At 38.6% G+C, this 26,622-nt stretch overlaps 1 protein-coding gene across 8 annotated transcripts in view; it reads left to right on the top strand.

Moving 5' to 3' along the window:
• The window catches only part of ITSN2 (intersectin 2), an 81,651-nt gene that overhangs the window by 36,046 nt on the left and 18,983 nt on the right, over positions 1-26,622 (top strand). For 5 of the 8 annotated variants that reach the window (XM_051809945.1, XM_051809952.1, XM_051809962.1 and 2 more), the window contains 23 exons: positions 97-193; positions 1,981-2,123; positions 3,126-3,189; positions 5,007-5,144; positions 5,233-5,318; positions 6,371-6,633; positions 7,322-7,471; positions 7,699-7,839; positions 8,637-8,724; positions 9,337-9,476; positions 10,392-10,472; positions 12,218-12,354; positions 13,996-14,441; positions 15,417-15,538; positions 17,309-17,484; positions 17,765-17,909; positions 18,344-18,549; positions 19,391-19,455; positions 20,186-20,352; positions 20,641-20,686; positions 20,860-20,981; positions 21,758-21,854; positions 24,028-24,219. In XM_051809945.1, the coding sequence (XP_051665905.1) occupies positions 97-193; positions 1,981-2,123; positions 3,126-3,189; positions 5,007-5,144; positions 5,233-5,318; positions 6,371-6,633; positions 7,322-7,471; positions 7,699-7,839; positions 8,637-8,724; positions 9,337-9,476; positions 10,392-10,472; positions 12,218-12,354; positions 13,996-14,441; positions 15,417-15,538; positions 17,309-17,484; positions 17,765-17,909; positions 18,344-18,549; positions 19,391-19,455; positions 20,186-20,352; positions 20,641-20,686; positions 20,860-20,981; positions 21,758-21,854; positions 24,028-24,219 (3,312 nt within the window). The remainder of the gene's footprint in view (positions 1-96; positions 194-1,980; positions 2,124-3,125; positions 3,190-5,006; positions 5,145-5,232; positions 5,319-6,370; positions 6,634-7,321; positions 7,472-7,698; positions 7,840-8,636; positions 8,725-9,336; positions 9,477-10,391; positions 10,473-12,217; positions 12,355-13,995; positions 14,442-15,416; positions 15,539-17,308; positions 17,485-17,764; positions 17,910-18,343; positions 18,550-19,390; positions 19,456-20,185; positions 20,353-20,640; positions 20,687-20,859; positions 20,982-21,757; positions 21,855-24,027; positions 24,220-26,622) is intronic. The other 3 variants (XM_051809969.1, XM_051809984.1, XM_051809979.1) reach the window with 3 other exon arrangements.

Genomic DNA, 26,622 nt, shown 5'->3' with positions numbered 1-26,622 from the left:
GAAAGCCTTGAATGTTGATTATAAAGCATTATCTTATACCTGGTTGCTTCACAGTTTCTTTGGGTTTATTTTTTATTTTTGTTTGTTTGTTTTCAGCGCTGCCTCATACTGGTTCTTTAGGTCCTGTGGCAGGAGGGTTTGGTGGTTCTAATATACAGAAGGCACAGTCTCTCATTGATCTAGGATCTAGCAGGTATGAAAGTTCAGTATATAAAATTGTATATATAAATTGTGTCCTGCTCTTAAGTAGTATACCTTCCAAACCTTAGGGATTATTTCTATTTTTAAGATATAGTCATTAAAAATTAGTTTATCTAATTTGACCTGCCAAGTCTGAAAATAGATATTTTTTTTTATATACACAGTAAGAAATATTTTCAGTAAATCTGAAAAAACTATCTGAAGTAGGGGAGGACTTGAAATGAGAGAAGGTGGTGCCAAAATATGGATATGGCACTTGAGGACATGATTTAGTGGTGAATGTGGTGATGGTGCCGGGTTGATGGCTGGACTTGATGGTCTTACAGGTTTGTACCAATCCTAACCATTTTGTGAAAAAGGAGGAGATGTACCTCTTTAGTAAGCAGAAGTAAAAATTACCAAGTGGTTATAAAAGCAAAAGTGCATTGATGTGCTCATTCATTATAGAGGGCATCATGTAATCAGTAGCCATATAAGAATAGGATTTGTTATCAATATTTATGTGTGAATTTGTTTTATGAATAATGGAAGATAATGAATCTTGATAATAGCTGCTCTAGTTCACTAATTTTAGAGCTTTGCCATAGACAGAGTGAGGGACTAGGCTTATCTATCCAGCTGGGCATCCAGGGATGTCTCCAAAAAGACAGTCCAGAGGGCATCTCAGCCCCAACTCAGTTCCATAGGGTGACTCAGAGACTCTTGCACCCGTTTGCTGCCTGCACAGGGCATTTGGGGTGGATTTGGGCTCCTCACATTAGCAGATGTAAGATGACTGTAGGCATGGTGTGTGCCTGGAATAATCTTTCTGGTTTTCTTTGGTGGTTTTTTTAATCAGAAAGCTTTCTTTTGGTGATGCTATAGTGTTGCAAGGTAGCTCTTCTTCGGTGTTACTGTTGGCAGCATTTTCACCATCATATTGTCCAATTCTCTGCAGAGGATGACTGTCCAGCATCCTCCTGGAAAGGCTTTGTCTCTATCACCATTCTCCATCGCCTTGGATAACACTTCAATAGTTTTTTACTTGACAGGGTAGGGGATTACCTTAAACAAGGCAGGCTGGGTGCCCCTGGGTTTGTCTCATTTTCAAAGATGGGACACTGGGAATGCTGGGGGTAGCAGATGGAAGTTTCATAGGTATATCTGAACACTCCATCAGCACTATTCTGCAGAAACTGAATGAGTTGGAAAAGCTCCATTGAGCCTGTCATTGTCAGTAATAACAGAGGTAGAGGTGGAATATGGTGGTTTAAACAGCGTCAGAAGCTGCTTTTGGTTATGAGTTTATCAGGTGCATTTTTATTCTCATGCTTCATTTACATGCCTCTTGAAGTTACTTGGACATCTGCCCAAGGCTTCACAGTCCTTGTAGACACTTCTAGGAAAGTTGAGATGTTTTCCTATGGTTTCCTATACTATAATTTGCAGTGGTAAAATGATGAATTATGTGGCATAAGTGCCTGTGATACTAAAGGAACAAGATCTTAAATTCAAGAGTTTCCTTATAAATATGTGTCCTTACTTTCACAGTAAAATTCCATATTTGTGATGAAAATATTTGTAGCAAGTTATTAGAGGTAAAACTTCGTGGAAGTTGTTTCATGTTATCAAAAAATGCTATATATCTTCTATTCCAAAGCCTGCCTACCAAGCCAAGTGACTTAGAGTTCTTTCTTTATCTCTTTTTCTCTTTTGGTTTTATTTTAATGTTTGGTTGGTTGGTTTCATTTGGTTTTTTTGCTTTGGTTTTTTTTGTTTGGTTTTGAAATTATATTGCAGTTCAAATTCTTCCTCTAGTGCATCACTAGCTGGGAATTCACCAAAGATTACAACCTCAGACTGGGCAGTTCCTCAGGCCTCCAGATTAAAATACAGACAGAAATTTAACAGTCTTGACAAAAGTATGAGTGGATATTTATCAGGTGAGTATGACGTTTGGTATGGTTGGGAAAAAGTACTGTTTTCTGCCTCTGGGACATTACAGGGTGAGGGATGGAATCCCAGCTTGGGATTTGACTTGCATATGAAATAAAAGCTGAAAGTGTTGATATTCAGACCTGTGCAGGAGAGAGTGGGTTTCAGCCAGCCAAGAAATGGAAATAACCATCAATTCATTGACTTGGGCTCTGTGTTAGACCTGGAGAAGCCAGATACACTGGGGAAGCTACAGCAGCTGTTGCAGGGAAGAGGAGAAACATGGCAGTGATGGGATCAAAGTAGAAGAGCCCAAGAACTAACCATCAGGCTGTGGAATTTAGCTCTGTAAAGTTGGCAGGCATTTTTCAAACTGAGACTGTTTCTTTTGAAAATGGAGAAATTCACAATCATTTTTGTGCCATGTGCTCCTATGTATCTGTGTTAGTCATTGCTTAGGTACCTGGGTTTTATTTGGAATTTTTACAAAGTAATTTAAGGGAGTCATTCCTTCTTGACTTGCAGTGACATCTGTGCTGTGCCACAGCATTATGGTGGTTTCAAAAGACTTCACACAAAGTTAATATAAGAATGCTTTTTAGCTTGTTCAGTTGATTTGGGGCTGAAGGTTCCATCAAGCTACCTAGAAGGGTATATGGTTCTTTGCTACCAAAGAAAGCTGACAGCTTTCCAGTGTGCTAGCTGAAGGTTTAGGTAGACAGTCAGCTGTGCTTTTGTAACAGCTGTGGGGATTACCATAAATATCCTTTTTTCATGTCAGCTTTCCTGTTAGGTCCTCTGAGTGAAAAAAATGTACACAAGAATACTTATATCTTCATTGTGTTCAGGTTGTAGTGCCTGTTGTTAAGCCTGGAAGTAAAACCAACTGATGAAAATGGATTAGATTAATACAAAAAATAAACATGCCCCAGTTCATGACCCATTTTTTGCCTCGTGAATCTTTGAATGAAGTGCTTATTTTTGTTAAAATCTTTCACACTCTCACTAAGGATTTCAAGCAAGGAATGCCCTTCTGCAATCAAACCTTTCACAGACTCAGTTGGCTACTATTTGGTGAGTTTGGTTACTGATTAGAAATTCAATGTGTTTATGGTGTTAATAGAAGAAATGTGCTTTATTAAATAAGAAATTATAAAGAGACACCACAGATCTAAAATCATAAACAGAAACTAAGCTGCTACTTAAACTGGTTTGTTCATTAGTTACATTTCCAAAAGACACCTTGACATAATTTTTCACTCCATTTGTTAAAGTCCATATAATAGAACAGTTACTAATTTCAGTTTCTGATTCGGGGTTGCACTAGTTCATCAGAAACGAGGGTTCATTTATTTCAAATGTAGGATTCTGAAAACTAGCTTGTTAGCTTTAAAATATGGAGGAAGATTAAAAATTAAGTAACCCTTCAGCCTTTTTGGGTTTTACTGTGGTTTCCATAAAGATACCTGCATCCTACACACTTGTTAGGACTTGCCTTTATTGTGGTGATAGAAGTGGTTACAGTTGTCTGAAGGCTTTTAATAATCTGCCCTGCTAGCCATGGTAGTTTAGGTTACACCTTCAGAAATAACTCAGATATTATACATAAGATTTAGTGGCCCAGCAGAATTCACAATAGCTTGGTGCCTTACATCTCCTCTTCAGCTTCCTTTCTTCCTGTATCCCAAGACAGTCATTTGTCTTTAGCAGCAGCAATCTGAAATGTTCTTTTTATTTGTTCAGCTTGTTTGGTTACATGCTGCAAGGGTAAACAGGGAGTATGGATTGTATAGGTCAGCTCTGGAGTGTGGGGGAATAAAGCAGGTGTGTAGGGTCTGTTTTTCTCCTGGGTGCAAGGTGGACCCTTGCCAGTGCAAGGTGGTCTGTGTGCCCATGTAGAGAGGATCAACAACCGTTCATTGGTTTCCCACACACATACCACCCCCCCCCAGTTGCATGGGAAACATTTTGTAAGCTGATTATACAGTCACCTTCTCCTTAGAGGGTGTAGGTGATCTTTTTCCTACCCAATGAAAGGTACTCTGGGGCAGCTCATGTCTTCCCTACACTGTCAAGGAGACACAAAGGGGAAAAAGAATTCTGTGCAAAGGTTCCTGTTGTAGAATTTGATGTAATTTTATATAATGTTTTCTTTTGCTTTAAAAAAACAGTTGAAAAAGTGTTTTCTAGCATTTTGAGCTGGTTAAGAACAGTCCTGGATTCTCTTCCCAGTTCTTCTATTGGTGATGCAATAAATCAAGAGATTTCTTTCACCCTTTCCTATCCTTTTTGCAGTATTTTTGAGAAACTTAATAAGAGAATTGGGATTGTTTAGCCTGGAAAAGAGAAAGCTTCAGGCTGACCTAATTGCAGCTTTCCAGTACCTGAAGGGAGCCTACAAGAAATATGGAGAGAGACTATTTGCAAGGGCCTGCAGTGAAGGGACAAGGGGGTATGGCTTCAAACTGAAAGAGGCCAGGTTCAGATTGGATATTAGGAAGAAATTCCTTACTGTGAGGGTGGTGAGACACTGGCACAGGTTGCCCAGAGAAGCTGTGGCTGCCCCATCCCTGGAAGTGTTCAAGGTCAGGCTGGATGGGGCTCTTAGCAACCTGGTTTAGGGGAAGGTGTCCATGGCAGGGAGTTGGAACTGAATGATCTTTAGGGTCCCTTCCAACCCAAACCACTCTGGGATTCTATGATCTGGATAACAGTACATTATTAACAAAATGTTATTCCCTTCATCAATTATTCATGTTATTAATAGTATTTTTACCAGAACATTTCACAGGAATTCTCTATTTTAAAAATTACAGTAAATAGTTTCAGCTGTCACTTGTGAGGGATTGTGCTGTTTGTTCTTAATTGGTATTGCTGTTAAAACCCTGCAGGTCACTGGCTGATATTGATGGAGATGGGCAGCTGAAGGCTGATGAGTTTGTTCTGGCCATGCACCTCACAGACATGGCCAAAGCTGGGCAACCACTGCCACTGACTCTGCCTCTCGAACTGGTACCACCTTCCTTCAGGTAATCACTGAGGGCAGTGAAACGTAATGCACCGAACATAACTGTGCTGTTTCTCTAACCATGGTGGTTTGGGTTTTTTCCCCTCCAGGAGTGGAAAATATACTGAAAGTATAAATGGAACTCTGCCACCTTACCAGCCTGTGCAAGAGGAGGAGCCACAGAAAAAACAGCCAGGTAGAAAAGGGTTCACATCCTTAATGTACAGTTTCTGAAAGGCACTGAAACCTGTAGAAAGTGGAAGACACAATCAAATCTGTAGAGAGCTTCATTTCAGGAGCTAAATCCCTTTTAACTTGGATGATAGGAAGGTTGTTAAGTAGATGTAGTCAGCCTGTTACATCTAATAGAATTGAGCAGGCAGAAACAAGGGCTATTTTTAGCTGTAGGAAAGGAAAATTGTGCTGATTAATAATGTATTTTGGAAAATAAATCCTTCACAGCCAAATACCATGATGCTACTGCAAATTTTTTTTGGTTGAAACTCCCTGGCATTACTTTGTTCTGGACATTCTGAAAGCAGGGGGTTCCAATGTAATTTAATTCTCTGAAAACTGGATGCAATTTGCACAAACACAGATTCTGCTGTTGACTCTCTCCTGCTACTTGCACAGGTCTCTTACATGCATACTGCGAGACAGGACTTGCCTCTCTTTCTGGCAGGGTGGTTGCTGGGGGCCTAAACCATTGCTTTGTATCTCTTTTTATTCTTGTGTGCAGTAATTGAGCTTGATCCTGTCTTGGTTTCTGATGGTTTTAACTCCAGGAGGACTTGCAGGGAACACCCTTTAAAACTAAGCCCTTTGTCTGTGTTTTAATGTTTCTTGTATCTTGGAAAACCTTTTTAACAGCAGACAGTCTTCTCCCAGCTTATAAAAGCTGTTCTTTTATGTTTTCCTGTAACATTCTTTCCTCTTTCATTTTTTAGACTCTAGAGGCTTTCCTCTAACATTCAAGTCATTTTTGTGGTCATTTGTAAACTGCAACTCTTTTTTTTCCTTTTTTTTCTTTTTTTTTTTTTTTTGTTTCAATTGGAATAGAATTAGGAAAATTTAGAGGTATTTTTGAACAGAAAAATAATAGTTTAACAAGTGCAAGATGCTTACATCATCCATGACTGAACAACCAGAGCTTGCCAAAAAGTATCTATCTTTAGTGGCATAAGTGAGGTGTTTGTTTGAGGGCAGTGTTTTGCACAGAACAGAAATAACAACCTTTCCTTATTTTAGTGACATTTGAGGACAAAAGGAAAGCCAACTATGAGAGGGGAAATATGGAGCTGGAAAAACGCCGCCAGGTCCTGCTGGAGCAGCAACAGAGAGAGGCTGAACGCAAGGCTCAGAAAGAGAGAGAAGAACAAGAGCGAAGGGAGAGGGAACGTCAGGAACAGGAACGGAAAAGACAACTCGAAATGGAAAGGCAGCTGGAGAGACAACGAGAGCTGGAAAGACAAAGGGAAGAAGAAAGGAGGAAAGAAATAGAAAGGCGGGAGGTTGTTTTCTTGAAATTATTTTTTATTGCTCTCAGGAATGTGTACAGTCATACAGTATCCACTTGGCAGAGCATTCAGGATTTGAACGCTGACTTTGGTTCTGTCCCCTCGCATGGCCACTGGCAGATGGTCTTGGAGAAAGAATGTCATTTGTGTCTGAAAACATTGTGTCTGTTAGAGATGAATCGAGTGTTTGGCATGGGTTAAAGATTTTCAGATACTTCATAGGACAGATGAGATTTTCTTGGATTTTTGCAAAAATTTGTATTCCAAGCGAGATTGTACTGAATTCATAATTGATAACATTTTGACAGCTGAACTTGAGACAAATTTGCTACTACTTGGTGTCTCAGCACATGCATCAGACTTGTCTGTTTTATGTAGTTCTGTGAAATACTCAGAGGAGATTTCTAGCAGTATCTGTCAATGTGCTATTTTTTGGGCAGTATTCCATAGCTGCAGTTAGAATTATGTAGCTTTTCTTCATCCAGGCTTGGGAGCATGACATGAAGAATCTTACAGGATCACTTCCTGCCTTCTTTGATGCTGAAGCATATAAAAGCACTTTACAGAAGACATTATGTTGTGTTGCTGTTATGCTGTTCAGAAATAGAGCACATTACATTAAATTATGGTCTCTGAGTTCTGCATCTCTGTTGTAATTTAAGGTAATGTAACTTTTGTACAGGCAGCAAAGCAAGAACTTGAGCGCCAGCGACGACTGGAATGGGAGAGAATTCGTCGCCAAGAACTTCTTAATCAACGTAACAGGGAACAAGAAGAAATTGTCAAGTTGACCTCTAAAAAGAAGAGCCTCAATCTTGAATTAGAAGCTCTGGTAAGACAGGAATTTCACTACATATGTTGAAATATGGTATTTTAAACTATGCAAATCTTAATGTCTGCATTAATGGCCCACTAGGAGTTTCACTCTGTTCTGGATGAGGAATCTAAAGCAGGTATTTTGGGTTGTTTTAAAGAACTGATTGTGAACTGATCTGCCCACAGATTTAGTGAAGTGATTTTTTCCATATGTGGTATAATCTGTCTTTGATTTCTTTCTAGACCGACAAACATAAGCAAATCTCAGGCAGACTGCAAGATATTCGTAGCAAAAAGCAAGCTAGAAAAACTGAACTGGAGGCTTTAGATAGGAAATATGACCAAGGAATCATGGAAGTCAAGCAACTACAACAACAGCTTGAGGTATGTAACTTTCTGTTAAGCTTGTAATTTTCCTTTACTGTATTCTGTTTCCATAATGCTGGATAATGCTTCCCCATAGGGAGGAATAGGGAATCAGTTGGATTATAGTGGAGAGAGGAAATAGGCAAGGCTGTCAGCATGGTAGAGGTTTTTAGCTTATGTGTGGTGTTAAAGAAATTATTATATATAGTACAGTGAGCTGATAGTTAAATGAGAACAGTTGTCAAAACCGCAGCTGGTCTTTTGTGAACTGATTAAAGGGACTTCTCTTCAGTTATGAGTTCTTTTATGGCTCCAGACTCAAATTTTTATGAGTGTTGTCCTGTATCCAGGACAAGTTATTCTTTAGGCTAAATTACCTTGCTGCTCTTTTTTTTTTTCCCTCTCTTTGAATAACAAGACGTAAATTATTTCAAATCAGTTGACTACCATGAATCATCCTGTACTGTATTTTTATTAATGCTTTTTCACGTCAGAGAAACATCTTTTCTTTTTGTTACTGTTTTATGTTAAGCTTAGGGCAGTCAACTTAAATGGTCTCATGATAATATTTACACTTTTAACATGTCTGTTAAAATTTCTTCCAGCTGTGTTAATGCTTTCGGGTCAAAAGCTTTCAATTTTAATACTATTTCTATTAAGAGTATAGAGGTCATATTTTCCTTTACCCCATAATGGTAACTTGCATCCATGTTTCATTAATATGAGTTGAAGTTATGTTTGAAATTTCACTCATTTTTACTTGCTGATTTATAAACAATATTAAAAATTTGTCATGTTCCCTTCAATATCTACAGGATTATCAGAATAAACTGATTTATTTGGTTCCTGAAAAGCAGTTGTTAAATGAAAGGATAAAAAATGCTCAACTTGAAAACACTCAGAGTAAGTGCTTGCAAGTGAATTCTCTTCTGTTTGCACTGCTGACTTTTCATCTCTTGTAAACAAGTCTGAAGGATACAAACGTGTTAACAACACCTTCACTTCTATATCTTTTCAGTTAAAGCCATTGTTTCATCTACATTCCATTTTCCCCTCATGTTCTAGATAAGGGGTAAACAAACACATTTTTGCAAGAAAGCAGAGATTTTGCTTGAAACTTTGTCTTGAAAATCTACGTATACAGGCTATGTGGCCCATAGTATTAAAATTTGTCTGTTTTTTGGTAGTGTAGACTCAAGGGAATGTAAAGTTTACATTGGTCTTTACATCAAACCACACTGGAAGTCACTGTCTAGAGAAGTTTGCTATGAATTGGTCTGATATTAAAAAAAACCACACCCAAATTGCAAATTATTCTGTATATATTCCATGTAATGCCTGTATGTCTCAGTTCAGTGTTGAGGCCATTTCTTCTTCAAGCTGTATATGAATAGAAAGGTGAATCAAGGAATTTTTTTGAGGAAAGAGGTTAGGAATGTGTTTATATTAGGAAAATAATAAAATAGTTAGTGAAAACAGAAATTCTTGTAAAATTGCTTGTCTTTCCTTATGCAGGTACAGGAGTCAGTTCAGTGACCAAGAAGTCCGTAGAAAAGGAAGAATTATGCCAAAGACTTAAGGAACAATTAGATGCCCTTGAGAAGGAAACTGCTTCTAAACTTGCTGAAATGGATGAATTTAACATTCAGCTTAAGGTACGTGCATTACCTAAATATCTTACACCTGTAAGCACTATATTTTATTTCTTCATCCGGTCATAAAGATTGATGCCACTTCTACCAGGCTTCCAAAAAGCTTTCCCCAACTTCCAGTGTCAAATAAGAGTTAGCAAAAGTCTTGGAGTAAATAATACAATAAAAATGCACTTAAATCTATTGCTAACGTACTAAAATATGAATCTCTTGCTAATCATTGCTTTGCATGACTCAGCTGTTGCTCACTCTCACCTTTTGCCTTCTAGAATTCTTTTTGATTTAGAATTAAAGTTTTTCAGACCCTTGCAAATTCTGTTCTTACATTATGAGGTCGTATTGGCTATTATTCTTGAATTGTGCACTGAACATTTAACTTTTATTAAAAGAAGCACATGTTTTCGTAGTACACTGTACAAAATCTGGTGGCAGATTTAGGTATTATCCAAAGATCACCTAATCCTTAGGTATTATCCTAAGGCCTAGGCCACCTATTTGTGTAGAAGTTATGAATTATTGACCACTGTCCTTGAAGGTGTTTTTGTTTCAGAGGCCACTCTTGCCTTGTCTAAAACCTCAGGCACCTCTCACAGGGTAGCATCCACTTAACTTTATTTACCAGCTTAGTCCTAGTCGCACTGATGGGAACTTTTTCCTTAAGTAATGGATTAATGATGGATCAGAGTGAGAGCTCTGCACTCTCCCAGTTAAAAAAAAAAACACACAAAAATTTGTAAACATTTAAGGAATTTCTTTTCTTTTTAGAAATGGCTTCATACAACATGCTTTTTTAGTTACTTGTTTATTGCATGGCTTGCTGTGTTCAGTGGCTGCATCCACAATTCAGTCTTCCCTCAAATATGTTTTTCAAAATACAGTGCAAAGATTAATTGGCTTTTTATCTACCTTATCTTACAGTGTGAGAATATGGATGATTCTGTTCTTCAGTGCCTTTTGTCTCTGCTAAGCTGTCTCAACAACCTCTTCCTCTTACTTAAGGTTATTTTCTAATCTTTGGCTTTTTTGGTTTTTTAATTATTTCGCAATTTTTCTCTGCTTACCCTTTCTGTTTAGTTGTACAACTTCTATTAAATACATTTTCCTAATAGACAATTGATAGGCTGTTTTTCTTTCTGCTAGCTTTTACATCCTCTTAAAGACTTAACATTTTCTTACCTGCTTAGAAATCCAAACTGCAAAATACTGATAGCAAAATATTGACTTTTTATTTCTTAATAAACTGTCCACTAAATTGTTTTACCCAGGTATTTTTCTTCTTAGTTAAGGTAATGTGAAACAAAAAAATATTGTCTCAGATGAAAACAGTGTCCTCTCCCACTTTTTCATCTCTTGCTGTCTCCATATATCCATGCATCTGAAGCTGTGAGGATTCTTATCCAAGTTTAAAAGTATAGAAATAGGACCAGTATGCAGATTATGACATATGACATGGCAAACACAATGTTGTTAAACCTCCAGATTAACCCAGTACTAAAACCCTACTTGCTGTCTTTCTTCAAAACTGCTGTTGTCTGCTGGGGTCAGAAATCTGACTTTGAGAATAATTTATGAGTGGAAAAAAAAGTCAGAATTACTTTACTGAGCTTTTCATTTTGCATAAGGGTTTTTCTGTCCTTAAATCAAAGATATGAGAGTTTTTATAATGCAAGTTTGCTTCTGAAGCAACCCTGAATTTTTATACAAAATGAGAAGAAAAAGTATTCTCAGCTGAATATGTTTGGGAGGAAATTGCAGTCAATTGCTTGATTTAGTTTGTTGCTACAGAGACTTTCACTGACACAGCAATCTTGTTATCTTGCCTTTGTCATGTAAATTACACAGTATCTCTTAGGCAACATGATTATTGATAGAGTTGCACATTGTGGTGGGAATGGATCGTTCTTAATTGCTTTGTTGTATTTATGAGATCGATCCTGTTGCATTGCTCAATGTGTATCAATAGGATTTTTAAGAAAAACACTCTATCTTACAGGTGTTTTGTAACATGGTGAAGTACAATCTAAAGTAATTCTATTATTGTTGGGTTTTTTTCTTCTGTAAATGTAATTATTCCAAGGATTCATGCTGATGTTTTGCTCTGAAAAATGGTTGTTATCAGAGGGAGGTGGAATAGAATTTGAAGGATGTACTCAAAAGAAAAAAACTAAAATTGTGAAGTTTACAAATACAGGAGAACTCCAGTCAGAGTTAGTATCTTTAAGCTATGGCTTCCCACAGTGGTAAGCCTACTGTGTAGTTTTTTAAAGTTTTTTCTGATTTAAATATGGGACTGATCATTCAGAAAGCATCACAAAGGCAAGCCCCCCACTGCAGGGATGTGTTCTCAACTTTATGGTACTGTGTTGGCTTTCAGCTGAAATCTGCCTCCTTGTAGTTATTTAAAATACGCTTCACTGCCTTCTCTGCCCTTAGACAATGTTGTGTTTGAACACTCAGTTTTGTGTCTTCCACTCTGTTATATTTGGCATTTCCAGCAGGTGTATGACTGGAAGGGCTCTTTGAAAGCCTAAAATACGTCACTGACTTTGCAAACTTGCCATCTCCCTTTATCCTTCTGTTGATTTGATTTTCTTTACAGTGACCTCCAAGGACTGTTAATAACTTAATACTGCTTTGGCCATTTGTATTAAAACTTGGTTCAAAAAGCATTAAAATGCCTGGATTGCTTTTCTCAAAGATTGGCTTTGTTCCCTTTGATGTACTTCATTGTGTTCCCTCCCTAGGACCTGAGAGAAAGTTACAGCACACAGCAATTAGCCTTGGAGCAGCTCCACAGGATCAAACAGGACAAAATAAGGGAGATAGAAAAAAGAAGAACTGAACTTGTACAGCAGAAGAGACTGGAAGATGAGGCTGCAAGGTACCATGGCTGAATGTATCAGCACTGCAGTTTTTAAAGCAAAATAATGCTGTAGTGACTTTTAAGATAAGTGTGTGTGTACATATATATATGTATTTGAATGTAAAAATACATCCTGTTGGTTGCCTAGTGGACTACCACTGGTGTAAGATGGTTTGAATTTCCTCTTTTCAATCTGTTTAGAAACGAAGATAAAAGCAAACTTTGTAATTCAGCTTTGATGTATAAATAAACCAAGTAGTCACTTTAGCTATTAGGATTTTTAGTACCTTTAATAGATAATCTTCAGACATTTAAAATTCCTCATATATTCTGTCTTGTTTTAGTGGCCTCCAAACATCTGACTTTTCTTTAAAAGCACTTCTGACTGAGCAGTTGCCAGGTTTTTGTCACGTATATCCCAGCAGTTGTGAGATTGATACTTCCTTAAGGAAGGGCATTGACTGCTTAATTCCTATGCTAGTCTGGAAAGCTGGATGAGTGAGCAACCTATAAATTTTAAATTTGGTTCCTTTTATAGGAGGGAGGACAGTGAGAAAATTCAGTTCTGTTTGAGAGGATCATCCCTTCACTTACACGTGTCCTGGTTTTGCTCAGCCCAGTCTTGTATCAAGCACTCAAAATCTTACTGTTCTCAGCTTTTAATTTCTCATGGTCTTGCTCCAGACTAGTTTTGTTTTATTTTGTTTGACTGATTAAGAAACTAGTTTTTAGGGTTTGGTTCTGTCTGTCTTAAGATGCCACTCAATTTTTTCCCCTCTCTCTGGACCTTCTGCTATCAGCTACCTATTTTGTGTTAATTTTTTGGTTGAACACAGCTATGTGATAGGGTGACAACACCACTGCACAGCTTCTACTAGATCCTGCCATGTGCTTGGATGCACAGTAAAATACCCATCAGGGAAGTGGATCTCCCACAGTGAGTTGATGAAATAGTCTCATCTAGACATGGTCCCTCCTCAACAACCTCCACAGAAGGTGGCCCAAAGGGTTAGATCCTTTCTTTTCTGAAGAAATGACAGCTACATTCCAATGATTTTTAATCATGTTGAATTGTATAATAACTTCTTTAGACAGCTGGGGCACAGGATAGCAGCTAAATAATTACAGAGAATACAGTCAGATTTTCAGATTCCTCTCTGCTGAAGAGTGGTCATGGCAGGAATTAGGGTATTGCAACTGCTGAAGACAAATACTTCCAGCAGCAAAGATCAGTATTCAAAGGCTATTTCTATGTATGTACCTGCATGAAATTAATCTGTTTTGAAATGATTGTTTCCCATCAGGAATTTGGATAGGATGTTGGTGGGAAGCCTAAATCCAGCTTGGTTCAATTAACAGATCAATTCTTGCTCATCAGGATGCAGATGGGCAGAAGTGCTCGTGAATGCACTGCAGAAGTAACCCCATGGCAACACAGAACTACATTCTGTACCAAGAATTTTAATCCATTTGTTGTTTTTATGTGGAATATACTGGCACTCATGTTAAGACCAAGCACAGTCTCCTGTGGAAGAGCTGATTGCCCGGAGAGCAGAATGATCAAGACTGAGCTTTGCTGACAAGTGCCATCAATTAGGAACACAATCTCATTCATTTTTATATGAATGTTCTCTTACCTGTCTCATTGCTTCCTTTCAGGAAAGCAAAACGGGATAAGGAGAACCGATGGCAGGAAAATATTCGAAGGGAAGAGGAAGAGAAAAAGAAGCGACTGGAGGAAGAACGGATGCAGGAAAAAGTCCAAGAAAAGCTGAAAGCTGAAGAAGCACTTGCTCAGATGAGAGAAAGGGAAAACAAACAGCAGCTTCTTGCAGAGGAGGAGAAAAGTAGACAAGCCACAGTCCTGAGGGAGGCAGAACAACAAAGGCAGAGGCAACTGGAAGAAGATAAAAGAAAGCAAGAACAAAAAGCAAAAGAAGCTGAGGAGAGGCGTAAGCAGAACGAAGAAATGAAAAAGATAAAAGAAGCAACCAACTCTCAAGAGATGGAGAAACACACTTCTAAAATAAACATAAATGAAAAGTTTGCAGATCTTTTGAAACCAACAGAGGGTAAAAGTCTTAAGCCACCCTGGAAAAATGAAGGTAATCTTAGTCTGTTACATTTTTGCTTTAATGGGTTTTATTTTTCTGAGTGTTATTTCATTCTTCATATGTGTTATTGTTAATGTGACGTCATGGCAGGCTTAGATATTGTCTAAGATATAATTTAAAAAACCCAAACCACCGATGTTTCGCATCTATAGTTAGTTATAAAACATCCTATTAACTTAGGTTACTTTTATCAGTTTTCAGGACCTATGACTGATGACAAATCTTCCAGTGACTGTGGTCAACAAACCACAGATACTAGATACTAGAAAGAGTAATATTTTTGGCTTTTTCTTAAGGCTTGCACCTTCTTTCATTAAAAAAGAATGGTAATATGGAGTTTTTTGTTCAGTGATGAGAGATGGGCAGGTAACACTCAGCAAAGTGATTTATTAATAGTGAAATCTAGTTTACTTCTGCATTACTCAATGCCTCATATTAAAAAAAAAAACAAAGAACTGAATGACTAGACCTAACTACCTGTGGGACTTGGAAAAATAGTGGTTTAATAATATTTGAACTAAAGACACTTTTGATTAGTTTCATCCTTCACAAGTCCTTGCCAATTTTTGTTAGCCACTTTTATCACTGAGTTCAACAAAAACCAAATTAGAACAGGGCTGAAAAATATTTGCATACCTCAGCTATACCTTGTAAAACATTCACTGTTAGTAACTCATTGCAGAACAGAGATGCAAAGAAAATATAAACCGTGATATTTTGCTATTTTAGGTTTCTAAATAAAATCTTCAGACGTGTTGATGAACACTTATTGTTGCAACAGTGGTATCTTTTCAACTTGGAAAATTATGATGGTATTAAATGAGACTCTATTAAAGCACTGGCTTAGCCAGTGGCAGCCACAGAGCAGAGTGGCAAGGAAAGATGAGAAGATAAATGATGGGACTCCAACTAAGTGCTTGTCTTTCAGCTGTATCAAAATGGTAACTGGTTTTCTTATCCTTCCAGGCAATGCAGTTACTGTTGCAGAGTCCAGGAATTCTGTTGCCTTGATAAATTACAGAGCGTTGTATCCATTTGAAGCAAGGAACCACGATGAGATGAGCTTTAATACTGGGGATGTGATTCAGGTAAGATTTGCCATTCACATTTAAATTGCAAAAATGACCTTGAGATACACAAGGTCATAAAGGTCAAAAGCATTGCATTGATATATTTTAACATTTACTTAAAATTTAAGTTGGATTGCTGCTTTTTTTTTTTAAATAGATGAAATTAGGATTAGTTCAACCAGAATATTTCTTTGAATCTTACAAATCCTAAAGATGCTGAGAATCTCTTTAAAAATAACCATAGTGAATGCTAAACATAAACTTTCTAAAATTAGTAGACTCAAAATGATGTAGTTGTTGCAGTTCATTGTACATGTACAAGTTGGCTTGTAAGTGTCTGCTTGAAATATGAGCACAGTAAACAGAGACATGAATTATTAATTAATGGCATTTGAATTAAAATCAAACTAGTTATTTAACAAGTAGATGTTAAAGGCTCTTCTGAATTTTAATACTGTTTTCCAGTATATTCTTAACAGATTTCTGCCTCTCTAAGCAAACAGGTCCAGTGGAGGGTGTCCCTGCCCTTGGCAGACAGGTTGGAAACAGATGATCTTTAAGGTCTCTCCCAACCCAAACCATTATGATTCTATGATTCTCTTGCTGACTGTCCTTTATAAATCCTTCCTCAGACAGATACCTATAGTAATTTATTCAGTGTCACTTCTTTGTAGCACTTTCCTGCGTTCAGCTGAATTTGCTATATATAATATTACAGCAGGACTGTAAGACTGAAAATGCCTTGTGGCATCTCAGTTGAAATCTATGTTATTTCTTGTAATTCTATCACTTGGCAGCATACATTGTCTTGAAAGCCTGTGCCTTCAGGTGAACTTGTGAAAACTGATCTACAGCTGTGGTAATACAATTAATATTTATATCTAATGTATAAGTACTTATGGTTCCTCCTCAGTCAGACTATAAGTGATATAGGTAGGTGATAAGGGAGAATTACAAAGCAGTGTGGTACAAAATATTAAAACACTATTTGACTATTAAGCTTCAGTTTAATACTGTTAAACCATTTATTTGCATTTTCATACCATCGAAGCCTGGAAGAAGGAACAAGAGAAGAAGGTTTTGTTTTGACTTCCTTCTCAGCTATAATTGTATCATTTAACTACTGGTGCCTGATTTCAGAAATGGGCTAACAGCTGCCACCTCCTTCTCCTCCTCTTACACCCCAAACCTCAGCTAAGCTAACAAGCTGATAGTATTTTGAGCTGCTAATTTTTAGCCAGTTTTCACTAACTGGCTATTTTGCAGCATAATAGAAGCTTCAGTGTTGCTGTGAATGTTTAAGGATGCTCTACACTTAATCATAGAGTAAACAGCAGCACTTTTGGGTGTGTTTTGGTTGCAGTCAGCTGGCACAGTTAATTATATCTGTAAGCAGAATGGTTGTTTCCCTGCTCTCCTGGGCTCTCCAGCCACTGCCTGTGGGCTGCACATTCAGCAAAACACGACACAATGCACTATAATTTTTGGCAAGCCAGAGTGGCTCCAGATACACTACAAGATCCCCCATCTGCATGTCTGGGACCTGTTTGGAGGAATATAATGTCTTTGAGGCCTGTCTCTACCTGTATCTGAAACCAGTGTGGCTGCATCATTACCCTGTTTTGTGAACAGGGCAAAATCAGCTCAGTTCTGAAAGGGGAGAATGAAAATGCTGATCCTTGTGTGAGCACTGCTTAGTTCAGTGCCAGCAGGTGCTGACACACCATGTACCCCATTTGATTCATACTGCTAATTCTGTTTCCTTTTTATTTATCCCCCTGTCCATAGGTTGATGAAAAAACTGTGGGAGAGCCTGGTTGGCTTTATGGGAGTTTTCAAGGACATTTTGGTTGGTTTCCATGCAATTATGTAGAAAAAATACCAGAAGGAGAAAAAGCTTTATCTCCTAAGAAAGCCTTACTTCCTCCTACAGTATCTTTATCTACTACCTCAGCTGCTTCAGAGTGAGTTTTTGTTATGCTTGTGTTGAAACTGCTTTTTCTAAATTTGGCTAGTACATAGTGTGCTGTATAGTTTCACTTGGTGTTTGTTTTTAAAATATAAAGGCATAAAACATATTGAAGAACATCCTTAAAGTTTCCAAGCTAAGACTTTTAGGTATTGGATAGTCTGTTTCCCATTGGATAGAATATCTGGTTTATATATATTAAAAAAATACTCTGCTTGAGGTACTTACGAAATAAAAATTGTAATTTGATAAATATGCCTGTGTTCCATTTGCAGACCACTTTCACCAAGTAAATCTGCAGAAGAATCTGATTACCAAAACATCCCCTTTTCTAGCCTGAATGTTAACACAGCCTGGCAACAGAAATCAGCTTTTACTCGCACTGTGTCCCCTGGATCTGTTTCACCCGTTCATGGGCAGGTACATTGTGTGAGAGTGGGGAACTTGCTGTGTTTTAGATTCATGTTCATTAAAATGATTTAAGAGAAACCAAAACAACACACAGCTTTGCTAAAGCTGGGTGCACTGAACAGGCTAGAGGATGAAGAAGCTTTTTAATGCTCCATTAGTGTGCATTGATATAATTCCATGTTTCCAGGGACTATTGAACAAGAAGGCTCATGTTTTGTAATTCTGAAATAATTCTCACTTATAGTTAGATGCAGGAGGTATTTCTAACAAATAAGAAACTGAGTTGCATGCAAACATCAATGCAAAAAAAAACTACTCAGCCATCACGTAGGAATGGAGTTGCTTAAGCTTCAGTAAAAGATACATCAGTGTTTATTTGGTTTTAACATTTGCACCAGTCTGGGGTAGTGTGGTCAATGAACATCTCCACTTCTGTCTTACAGGGGCAGCCTGTCGAGAACCTAAAAGCACAAGCACTTTGCTCTTGGACTGCAAAAAAAGATAACCACTTGAATTTTTCAAAGAATGATATCATTACTGTCCTGGAGCAGCAGGAGAACTGGTGGTTCGGAGAGGTACATGGAGGAAGGGGTTGGTTTCCAAAGTCGTATGTCAAGCTCTTACCTGGGAGTGAAATCAAGAAAGAGGAGTAAGTGTGACTTCTTTTGTTGTTTTATTCAGCAGTTAACAAAAAGAGGTGGTTTAGAGTGCAGAATTCTTGCAGTGCTTTAGTGTGCAGAATATAAATACCATTTACAATTTACACCGTGTTGTTTTAGGCTTTTATTATTTCATTCTGGCAAGCCAAGTAATGTTGGGCTCACTGCTGTGTAAATAGACAGTCTCACTAGGCTGAGTGCTGTGAAAAATCAGTGGTGTTTGATTATTCATCAAGTGCCAGACTTCTTGTTCATTACCAAGTCAGCTCTCTTGCAGTGCAGTTGCATTCTGCCTCTGAAGGTCCCAATTTTTAAGTGACCTACAACTAACTGAAAGCTCTGAGGCACATCTGGTAGAAGTGGTGTGTTTTTCCTTACTTGAAAAGATCATTATGTCTAGTCCAGTGCTGCAGGATAAGTGTTCAGGTAACAATCCAAAGTCTGGTTACTGCTGGGATGGCTTCACCATGTTTGTGAATTATTCTTTTCATGCATTTTATGATAAAAGTTCTTATAAATTCTTTAGAAAAAGAGAATTCAGTCAAAATCTTTAATTTACTTCTTTTAGATAGCATAATTTGTGAGTTTATCTTCTTGTCTTTCATCACGTGACTTTTTTTTTTTTTTAAATGGTGTGCTCTTGGGTGTCCTTAATATGCTAAATATCAGTAATACTCGTCACTGTTTGACAGTCAAGGAAGTCTTTGCAGTTAATTCAGAGTCAATACCAGCTCTGAGATCACCAAAGTGAGCTTGGTCTCATCCTAATTGAGAGATTTGTTCTTGATCAGCCTCTTAGTTACACAAACCTTTTCTTTTTTCTCTCTGCAGACCAGAAGCTATTTATGCAGCTGTAAACAAAAGGCCTAATACACAGTGTTACACAGCAGGAGAGGGTAAGACAGCATGAAACATGCCAACTAATGCTACAGTCTGTTCCTGCTTAATGGCATGTGGATATACTTTAATTTGAGAGGAATTGCTGTGCAGCCATTTTGGTGCTTGTCCAAAAGACACAGTGCAAATATTGAGCTGCTGATACAAGACTCACAAAATAGGAACTGATATGAGACTTTTAAAATTGTGACTAATTCAGTTTGAGCACAGGCCTGGGTTTTGGTTTTGTTTTTAAGACTTTTGCTCGAACACTAATATATTTCTGAAAACTGAAATATGTCTCATAGCCATAAGCTAAGTTCTCTTCCCGCTGTTCTCTGCTGTGTTATTGTTGTACTACAGAGACATCAGAATGGATTTTTACTCTTCTGAGTGTGAATCATTCTCTTATAATCAGCAAGAAGTGGGGAAAACGAATATTACTGCAGAAAAATTGTTTGGGAAGCACTTTCTTAACCTTATAATCTAGTGTATGTCCATGCTTCCTGATTATATTTTAGTTGCACCTGTGGTTTTTCATTACAAAGTTGTGCTGCCTGTAAGAATTGTAAACATGAGGTGAGATGGGATTGCAGTCAAGCAGGTAGATAAGTCAGTTCACAGGCTTGTGAAGATATGATCCATGTTATGAACACGCTGGTGAATGCTGATATCCCTGTATTTGCACCTGATGTACTTTTATCCCCCATCTGAAACTGTTGTCCCCTCCTTTGTGTGCTGTTTGCACAGAGTACGTTGCCCTTTATTCGTATTCAAGCTCTGAGCCTGGTGACTTGACTTTCACGGAAGGTGAGGAAATCCTAGTGACCCAGAAGGAAGGGGAATGGTGGACCGGGAGCATTGATAGCAGAACTGGAATCTTCCCCTCCAATTATGTCAGACCAAAGGATCCAGAAGTGAGTTCGTGTTCTGAGAATCAACACACGGTATTTTCTCTCAGTTTTATTCTATTGACACCTGGCTCTTAGGTAGTGATTTTAAACAGAGGCTAATATGCTTGACAGAAAAGAAAATCCTTGATATCTTGAGTGCGAAATGAGTGCTGTAGCCAGTGTCACACTGCCTTTGTCCATACAGCATGGTGTTTTCTTAAATGCGGGCTCAAAATTAAAATTTCCACGTGCTTTTAGAATAAACTCTGCTTTTTTACTGCACATTAAAAGGTGGGTTTTGTGTCTTTGTAGGCTTCTGGTTATGCTGGCAAAACTGGAACAATAAATAAGAAACCCGGTAAGTGATAACATTTTAACATTTAAGACTGTTTCATAAGTGACTGAGCATTTTGGTTCATATCAGTGTGGCTCATGTTCTTAGCTGCACATTAGGTACTGGGATATTACTGTGGATGTAGCTCTTGCTGCAGTGAAAAAATAACAGATGCAATTAGTATGTTTTCTTTTCAGAAATTGCTCAGGTTACTACTGCCTACGTTGCATCAGGGACTGAACAGCTCAGTCTTGCTCCAGGACAGCTAATACTTATCCTGAAGAAAAATGCCAGTGGATGGTGGCAAGGAGAGTTGCAGGTAGTTATTCAAGGAGAAATAATTGTGACTTCATGACTGGCAATGAGGTGCACTTGGGTTTAATTCGAAAAAAAACTAAGTATAAAGTTGTATAAAAGCTGGCCAGAAAGTTATTTTCATCTTGGATTCACCGAGGGAGGGGAAAAAAGGTTCTTTTAAACCTTAGGTTACTGGAGGTTTTCTGTTTGGTTTGGGGTGGGTTTTTTGGTCACAGAAAACAGTAAAACTGTCACTGAATATAGCCATGGGAGGGGCGAGAGGGAAGTTGGCAGTTAATAAATTGTTTAGGATTTAATTGGTGAAACCCTGAACTGTAAAATTATTCTAATGAAAGAAAAGGCATTCTTGGAAGTTGGAGTTGGAAGCTCGTTTATTGCAAAGGTGGCTGTTCCCACTTTTCTCCTTTCTCCACCTAGATTTAAGAGAAGTGTCATGTAACAGTGCCCCTAACCTCGTTAGAGACTCCTGATGCATAAGTAGAATATTCATAGAACAAATTTTCGGCCCTACAATTGAGTTGTACTCTGAAATCTGCACTTGAAAATTTTGGATAAACATGTTTGCCAGAACATATTGGGGTGCAGCTTTTTTCCAACTGGGTTGTTTTATCCTTTAGCCAGATTTTTTCCTTTTGAAATCTGTTTAGTATTTAGTAGGTGTTTGAAAGCCTGACTTGTCTTTTGTTCACAGAACTGTGTGTCCTATTTGTTGCATTTTTCCAGTCTATAGACTATTTGGTTTTTCAGTTGTGTAATAACCATTGTAAACGTTTGCAGGCAAGAGGGAAAAAGAGACAGAAAGGATGGTTCCCTGCCAGCCATGTGAAACTACTGGGTCCAAGCAGTGAAAGAACCACATCTGCTGCTCCCTCAGGTGAAATAAAAGACTTTGTATTTCACTTAGAGTATTTTATGTAACTATTTCAGTTGTTCAGGTATTAGTCTGAATTACATAAAAGCCTAGTGCTGTTTTTGATGGCCTGTGGTGGGTTGACCCTGGCTGGACTCTAGGTGCCCACCAAAGCTGCTCTATCCCTGCCCTCCTCAGCTGGGCAGAGAAGACAAAATACCACAAAAGGCTCGTGGGTTGAGATAAGGGCAGGGAGAGATCACTCACCAGTTACCAACAGGGGCAAAACAGACACAACTTGAGGAGATTCACTTAATTTATTACCAATCAGAGTAGGGTAATGAGAAATAAAACTGACTCTTAAAACACCTTCCCCCCACCCCTGCCTTCTTTCTGGGATCAACTTCACTCCCAATTTCTCTGCCTCCTCCCCTCCAACAGCACAGGAGGATGAGGAATGGGGCTGTGGTCAGTTCATCACATGTTGTCTCTGCCTCTCCTTCCTCCTCAGTGGGAGGACTCCTCACACTCCTCCCCTGCTCCAGTGTGGGGTCCCTTCCATAGGAGACAATTCTTCATGAACTTCTCCAACGTGGGTCCTTCCCATGGGCTGCAAGTCTTCACGAACTGCCCCATGTGGATCCCTCCTGTGGGGTGCAGTCCTTCAGGAACAGGCTGCTCCAGTGTCAGTTCCCCACAGGGTCACAAATCCTACCAGCAAACCTGCTCCAGTGTGGGTTTTCTGTGAGGTCACAACCTCCTTTGGACATCCATCTGTTCCAGCATGGGTCTCCTGCACGGGCTGCAGATGGATCTCTGCTTCCCCATGGACCTCCATGGGCTGCAGGGGCACAGCTGCCTCACCATGGGCTGCACAAGAATCTCAGCTCCAGCACCTGGAGCACCTCCTGCCCCTTTCTTCACTCATCTGGGCATCTGCAGAGCTGTTTCTCTTGCATAGAGTCATTCCTCTCTGTCCTGGCTGCAGTTGCAGAATTTTTCCCCCCTTCTTATCCCTGTTATCCCAGAGGTGCTACCACTGTCACTGATGGGCTCAGCCTTGGTCAGCGGTGGGTCTGTCCTGGACCGACTGGCCTTGGCTCTGTCGGACATGGGGAAGCTTCTGGCATCTTCTGACAGAACCCAGCCTTGTAGCCCCCCGACTATGCCAAAACCTGGCCACACAAACCCTCTACATGCCCATATCTGATTGTGGTATCACTATGCAGGTAAAGTTCTAGTCAGAATCTGTGTCTTTTGGCAGTCTTGTCCATTCAGCTCCTCCCTCTCTCCAAGAAAGGCAAAATCTCACAACTTTGTAATGAAAGCAGTTCTTTACAGACTCCCTCCCTGACATGTACTGTCTTCTGCACACCTCAGAGCAGAAAGTCTCAGTCATACAAAGGTGTTTGTATTCAGAAGATGGACACTGACCCTTACAGATTTCTATGGCAAGAGCTTTTTGTTTTTGCTAAAAGCACTGAAGAGCCACACTCTTCTCATTTGGAAACTCCATGTTTCCAAGTGCTAGCAAAAATCCTACAGAGAGCTAGCAGTCATTGACAAATAACTTGGAATTACATGCACTGCTCCTTATAAGGAGGGAGACTAAGCAGCAAATTTTCACTCAGTTTTTCCATTTGAATGTCTGGGTACAAATGAGATTATTTTGCAGAAAGGAAGCTCTTTTGGTTCTTCATGCTTAAATTGTGCTGTTCTCTACAGTTATGATTTGCTTATACAACAATTTCCTGGGTTTTACTGGGCAGAACTTCCCTGTGACTAAAGCAGCAGCCCAGGATTAGCTAACTCACATTTCCTCTTCCTTTGCTACATTTTTCTCACAAGTATCTGCTATAACATAATCAAACTCACTTTCTTTTCAGCCAGTAAAAGAAATGGAAGAATACTTGATTGTATTCACAAACTTTTAGAAGGTCAATAGCTGCTATACTAACTCAATCCATTCATTATATGAGTGCATAGATATACAACGTGGAAATAAAAGTTACTGTCTGGCTCAATTTTAAAAATGTAACAGAAAAAAATTTCCACATCAAGATAAGCTCGTGTGGTATTTTTCTTATGTAACTGTGTACGTGAAATTGTTGTTCCTTTCCTGTGGTTATGTAAAACACAGAATAAACAGTCTTAATACTTGTATAACTCTATTCTACTATTTTTTTTCCCTTCATAGTGTGTCAAGTGATAGCCATGTACGATTACACGGCGAACAATGAGGATGAGCTCAGTTTCTCCAAGGGGCAGCTGATTAATGTACTGAACAAAGATGATGCTGACTGGTGGCAAGGAGAAATCAGTGGTGTGACAGGTCTCTTCCCCTCAAACTATGTGAAGATGACCACGGATTCTGATCCAAGTCAGCAGTGTAAGCAACTTTTTTTATTAATTTTATTACTTTATTTCAAAGGTGCATTGTTGTTGTTTTGCTTTGTGTCTGGGATTTGTAGTTCCAGGCATCAGCTGAATTGATTAGTACTTTAAATACTCTTTCTTTAAATACTTTACAATAGTACTAAGTGCTTTAAACCCTTTTCTATTTAACCTACAAACAGCAAGCACATTACCAGTCAGCCAGTGTGTGACAGCAAGACTGTGAGGATGAGCTAAAAATACTGGATTTGGTAGGAGTTCCCCTTCCAAGAAAGATGCTGATAACTAACACGGATTGGGAAGCAGTGCAGGCATACTACAATTATAGAACTTGCTGGAGCTTCATAAAATTACAAAAAGTATCTGTAGTCATTTTAACATAAGTTAAGTAAAAATAACCATAAAAACAATAGGAAAAAGATAGTGGCATTAGCAAGTGGTCTATCCTGTGGTAAATGCCCATGTCCTGACTCCCAGCAATCCAGCTCTCGTCCAGATCTGAGAAACAACACATAATGAAAACATGAGCTGAAAATTACCAGCTGCATGCTGAGAACTGAAGGCTAAACTGTGCACCTGGCAGTCAGTATTTTCTGTGCCTTTTTTGAACATAAACACAGTAAAGGTTTCTGGTGTCCCACACACATGCAACCCCATTTTTTGGCCCCTCTCCACAGAGAAATTTACCACCATTTTTATTCCCTCAGCTTTTCATCCTGTAATTAAACCAACTTTTATATCAATCAAGGGAGTTTGGGAACATACCCCGGTGGCAGAGTTGCTCCTTTGACATGATAGGTCTTGTCTCTTCACTTGCTGTTTTTCCCTTGGCTTCATTAGGAGTTTTTTATCTGCAAGTCTGGTTGAGGTTCACTCTTAATAGCCTATAGCTTGTGTGTAGGACCAGTTTGCACTTCAGGTTTGATCAACATGGTTGTGTTCTTCCAGAAGGATTCACAAACTTGTAATGAAGGTTACAGCTTGGATGGGAAAGTTAAAATATTTTCCCTGGGTAGCTTGTTATGGTTCCTGGGCAAAACAGAGTGTGCATCCTTCTTTTGAGGTTTTCTTTTTAGCTAAATTACTTCTGTGCTCACATTTTTTGGTAATGCATTGGTTTGGGTTTGGTTTTTTTTGTTTTTTTTTTAAATGCCTCTGGCCAGTGTGGTTGGGATGTCAAAAACTTCTGCATTTAGATTGAGCTTTACATTCTTTTGATTAGACAAGGCTAAATCATTAAAGTGGTCCTTTGAAAGCTTTAATTTGTTTACAAATCTCAGTTTTGAATAAATAGTATAGACTACACCCAGATGGGCTATAAAATTACGATTCTGGCGAAGTAGTAGAACTTCATGAATTTTCAAAAATTACAGAGAGAACAGCTTGTCACCCCAGGTGTGCTACCATTTCGAGGTATGTGGCCAAGTTGATAAGTTCAAGGTGATCATATAGCACTGACTTTCAGCAAAAGCTGTGCTAAGATCAAAATGTAATTGGAAACTTCTGATATGATAAGTTTGTCTCATTATTTGCTGATATGGCATTAGGCTTTTCCTTAGGTTTCAGTGTTGCGGAATAAAAACATTTCCATCCACATCAAACTGTGGCTGTGCTTTGAAAGTATTTTCAGAAAGGTCAGTCACGTGAGCAGATGTGCACCTGCTCATCTGTATCTGGTTGCTAAACTTTTGTCTATGAATCAGATCTACAAAATCCACCTATTGGTGAATGAAGAGTATGTTGAACTTATGTATTTTTTTTTAATTCTCTAAGTATTTCAAATAAGCTAAGTTATACATCAGTTTTGTGTTGGGATTTGCCACTCTTTCGTGACATTAAAAAGTAGGCATTTGGAAACTTCAGGAAAAATCCTGCTTCAAACCCAGGGCCTGCACAAAACAACCAGCATGGCTTGTTAACTCAAACCCAGCATTGTGCAGATATCATTACCCAGGTTTCAGCTGAGCTGCTGCTGGCCAGCTGTGTTAGCAGTAAGCCAGTTCTGTACCATTCTTCTGTAACCAGAGGAATATTTAAATATGTACTAACTGAATTTCCAAACTTCCTTGGAATTTCCTTACAGTATTTTTTGCTCTTGTTTAAACACAGTGCAGAAACTATCACTAGTATTCTTGAGAAATCACTATTCCCACAGAAGTGTGGATGTGGCCCTCTAGGGACCAGCTTAGAGATATGACAGAATGTGATTTTAAAAATGCCTTGTATTTTAAAGAACTGCTAATCTGAGTATTGTAATGTTTCTGTTGATGAATAGCAGTTTGTCTCCTGCCATCTTTTCTCGATGATCAAATACAGTGGCATTAGAAAGGCAGCAGGCAGATTTGGTTTACTGAAATAGGTTTGCAGTTTATGAAAATTCTTGATTTCCCTCAAATTT

The sequence above is a fragment of the Manacus candei genome, unplaced genomic scaffold, assembly GCF_025592945.1.
Source record: "Manacus candei isolate 608988 ecotype Guabito, Panama unplaced genomic scaffold, ASM2559294v1 h1tg000007l, whole genome shotgun sequence".
NCBI lineage: Eukaryota > Metazoa > Chordata > Aves > Passeriformes > Pipridae > Manacus > Manacus candei.
The sequence above is the reverse complement of the archived record's forward strand: the minus strand, read 5'-3'. Positions and strand labels throughout refer to the sequence as shown.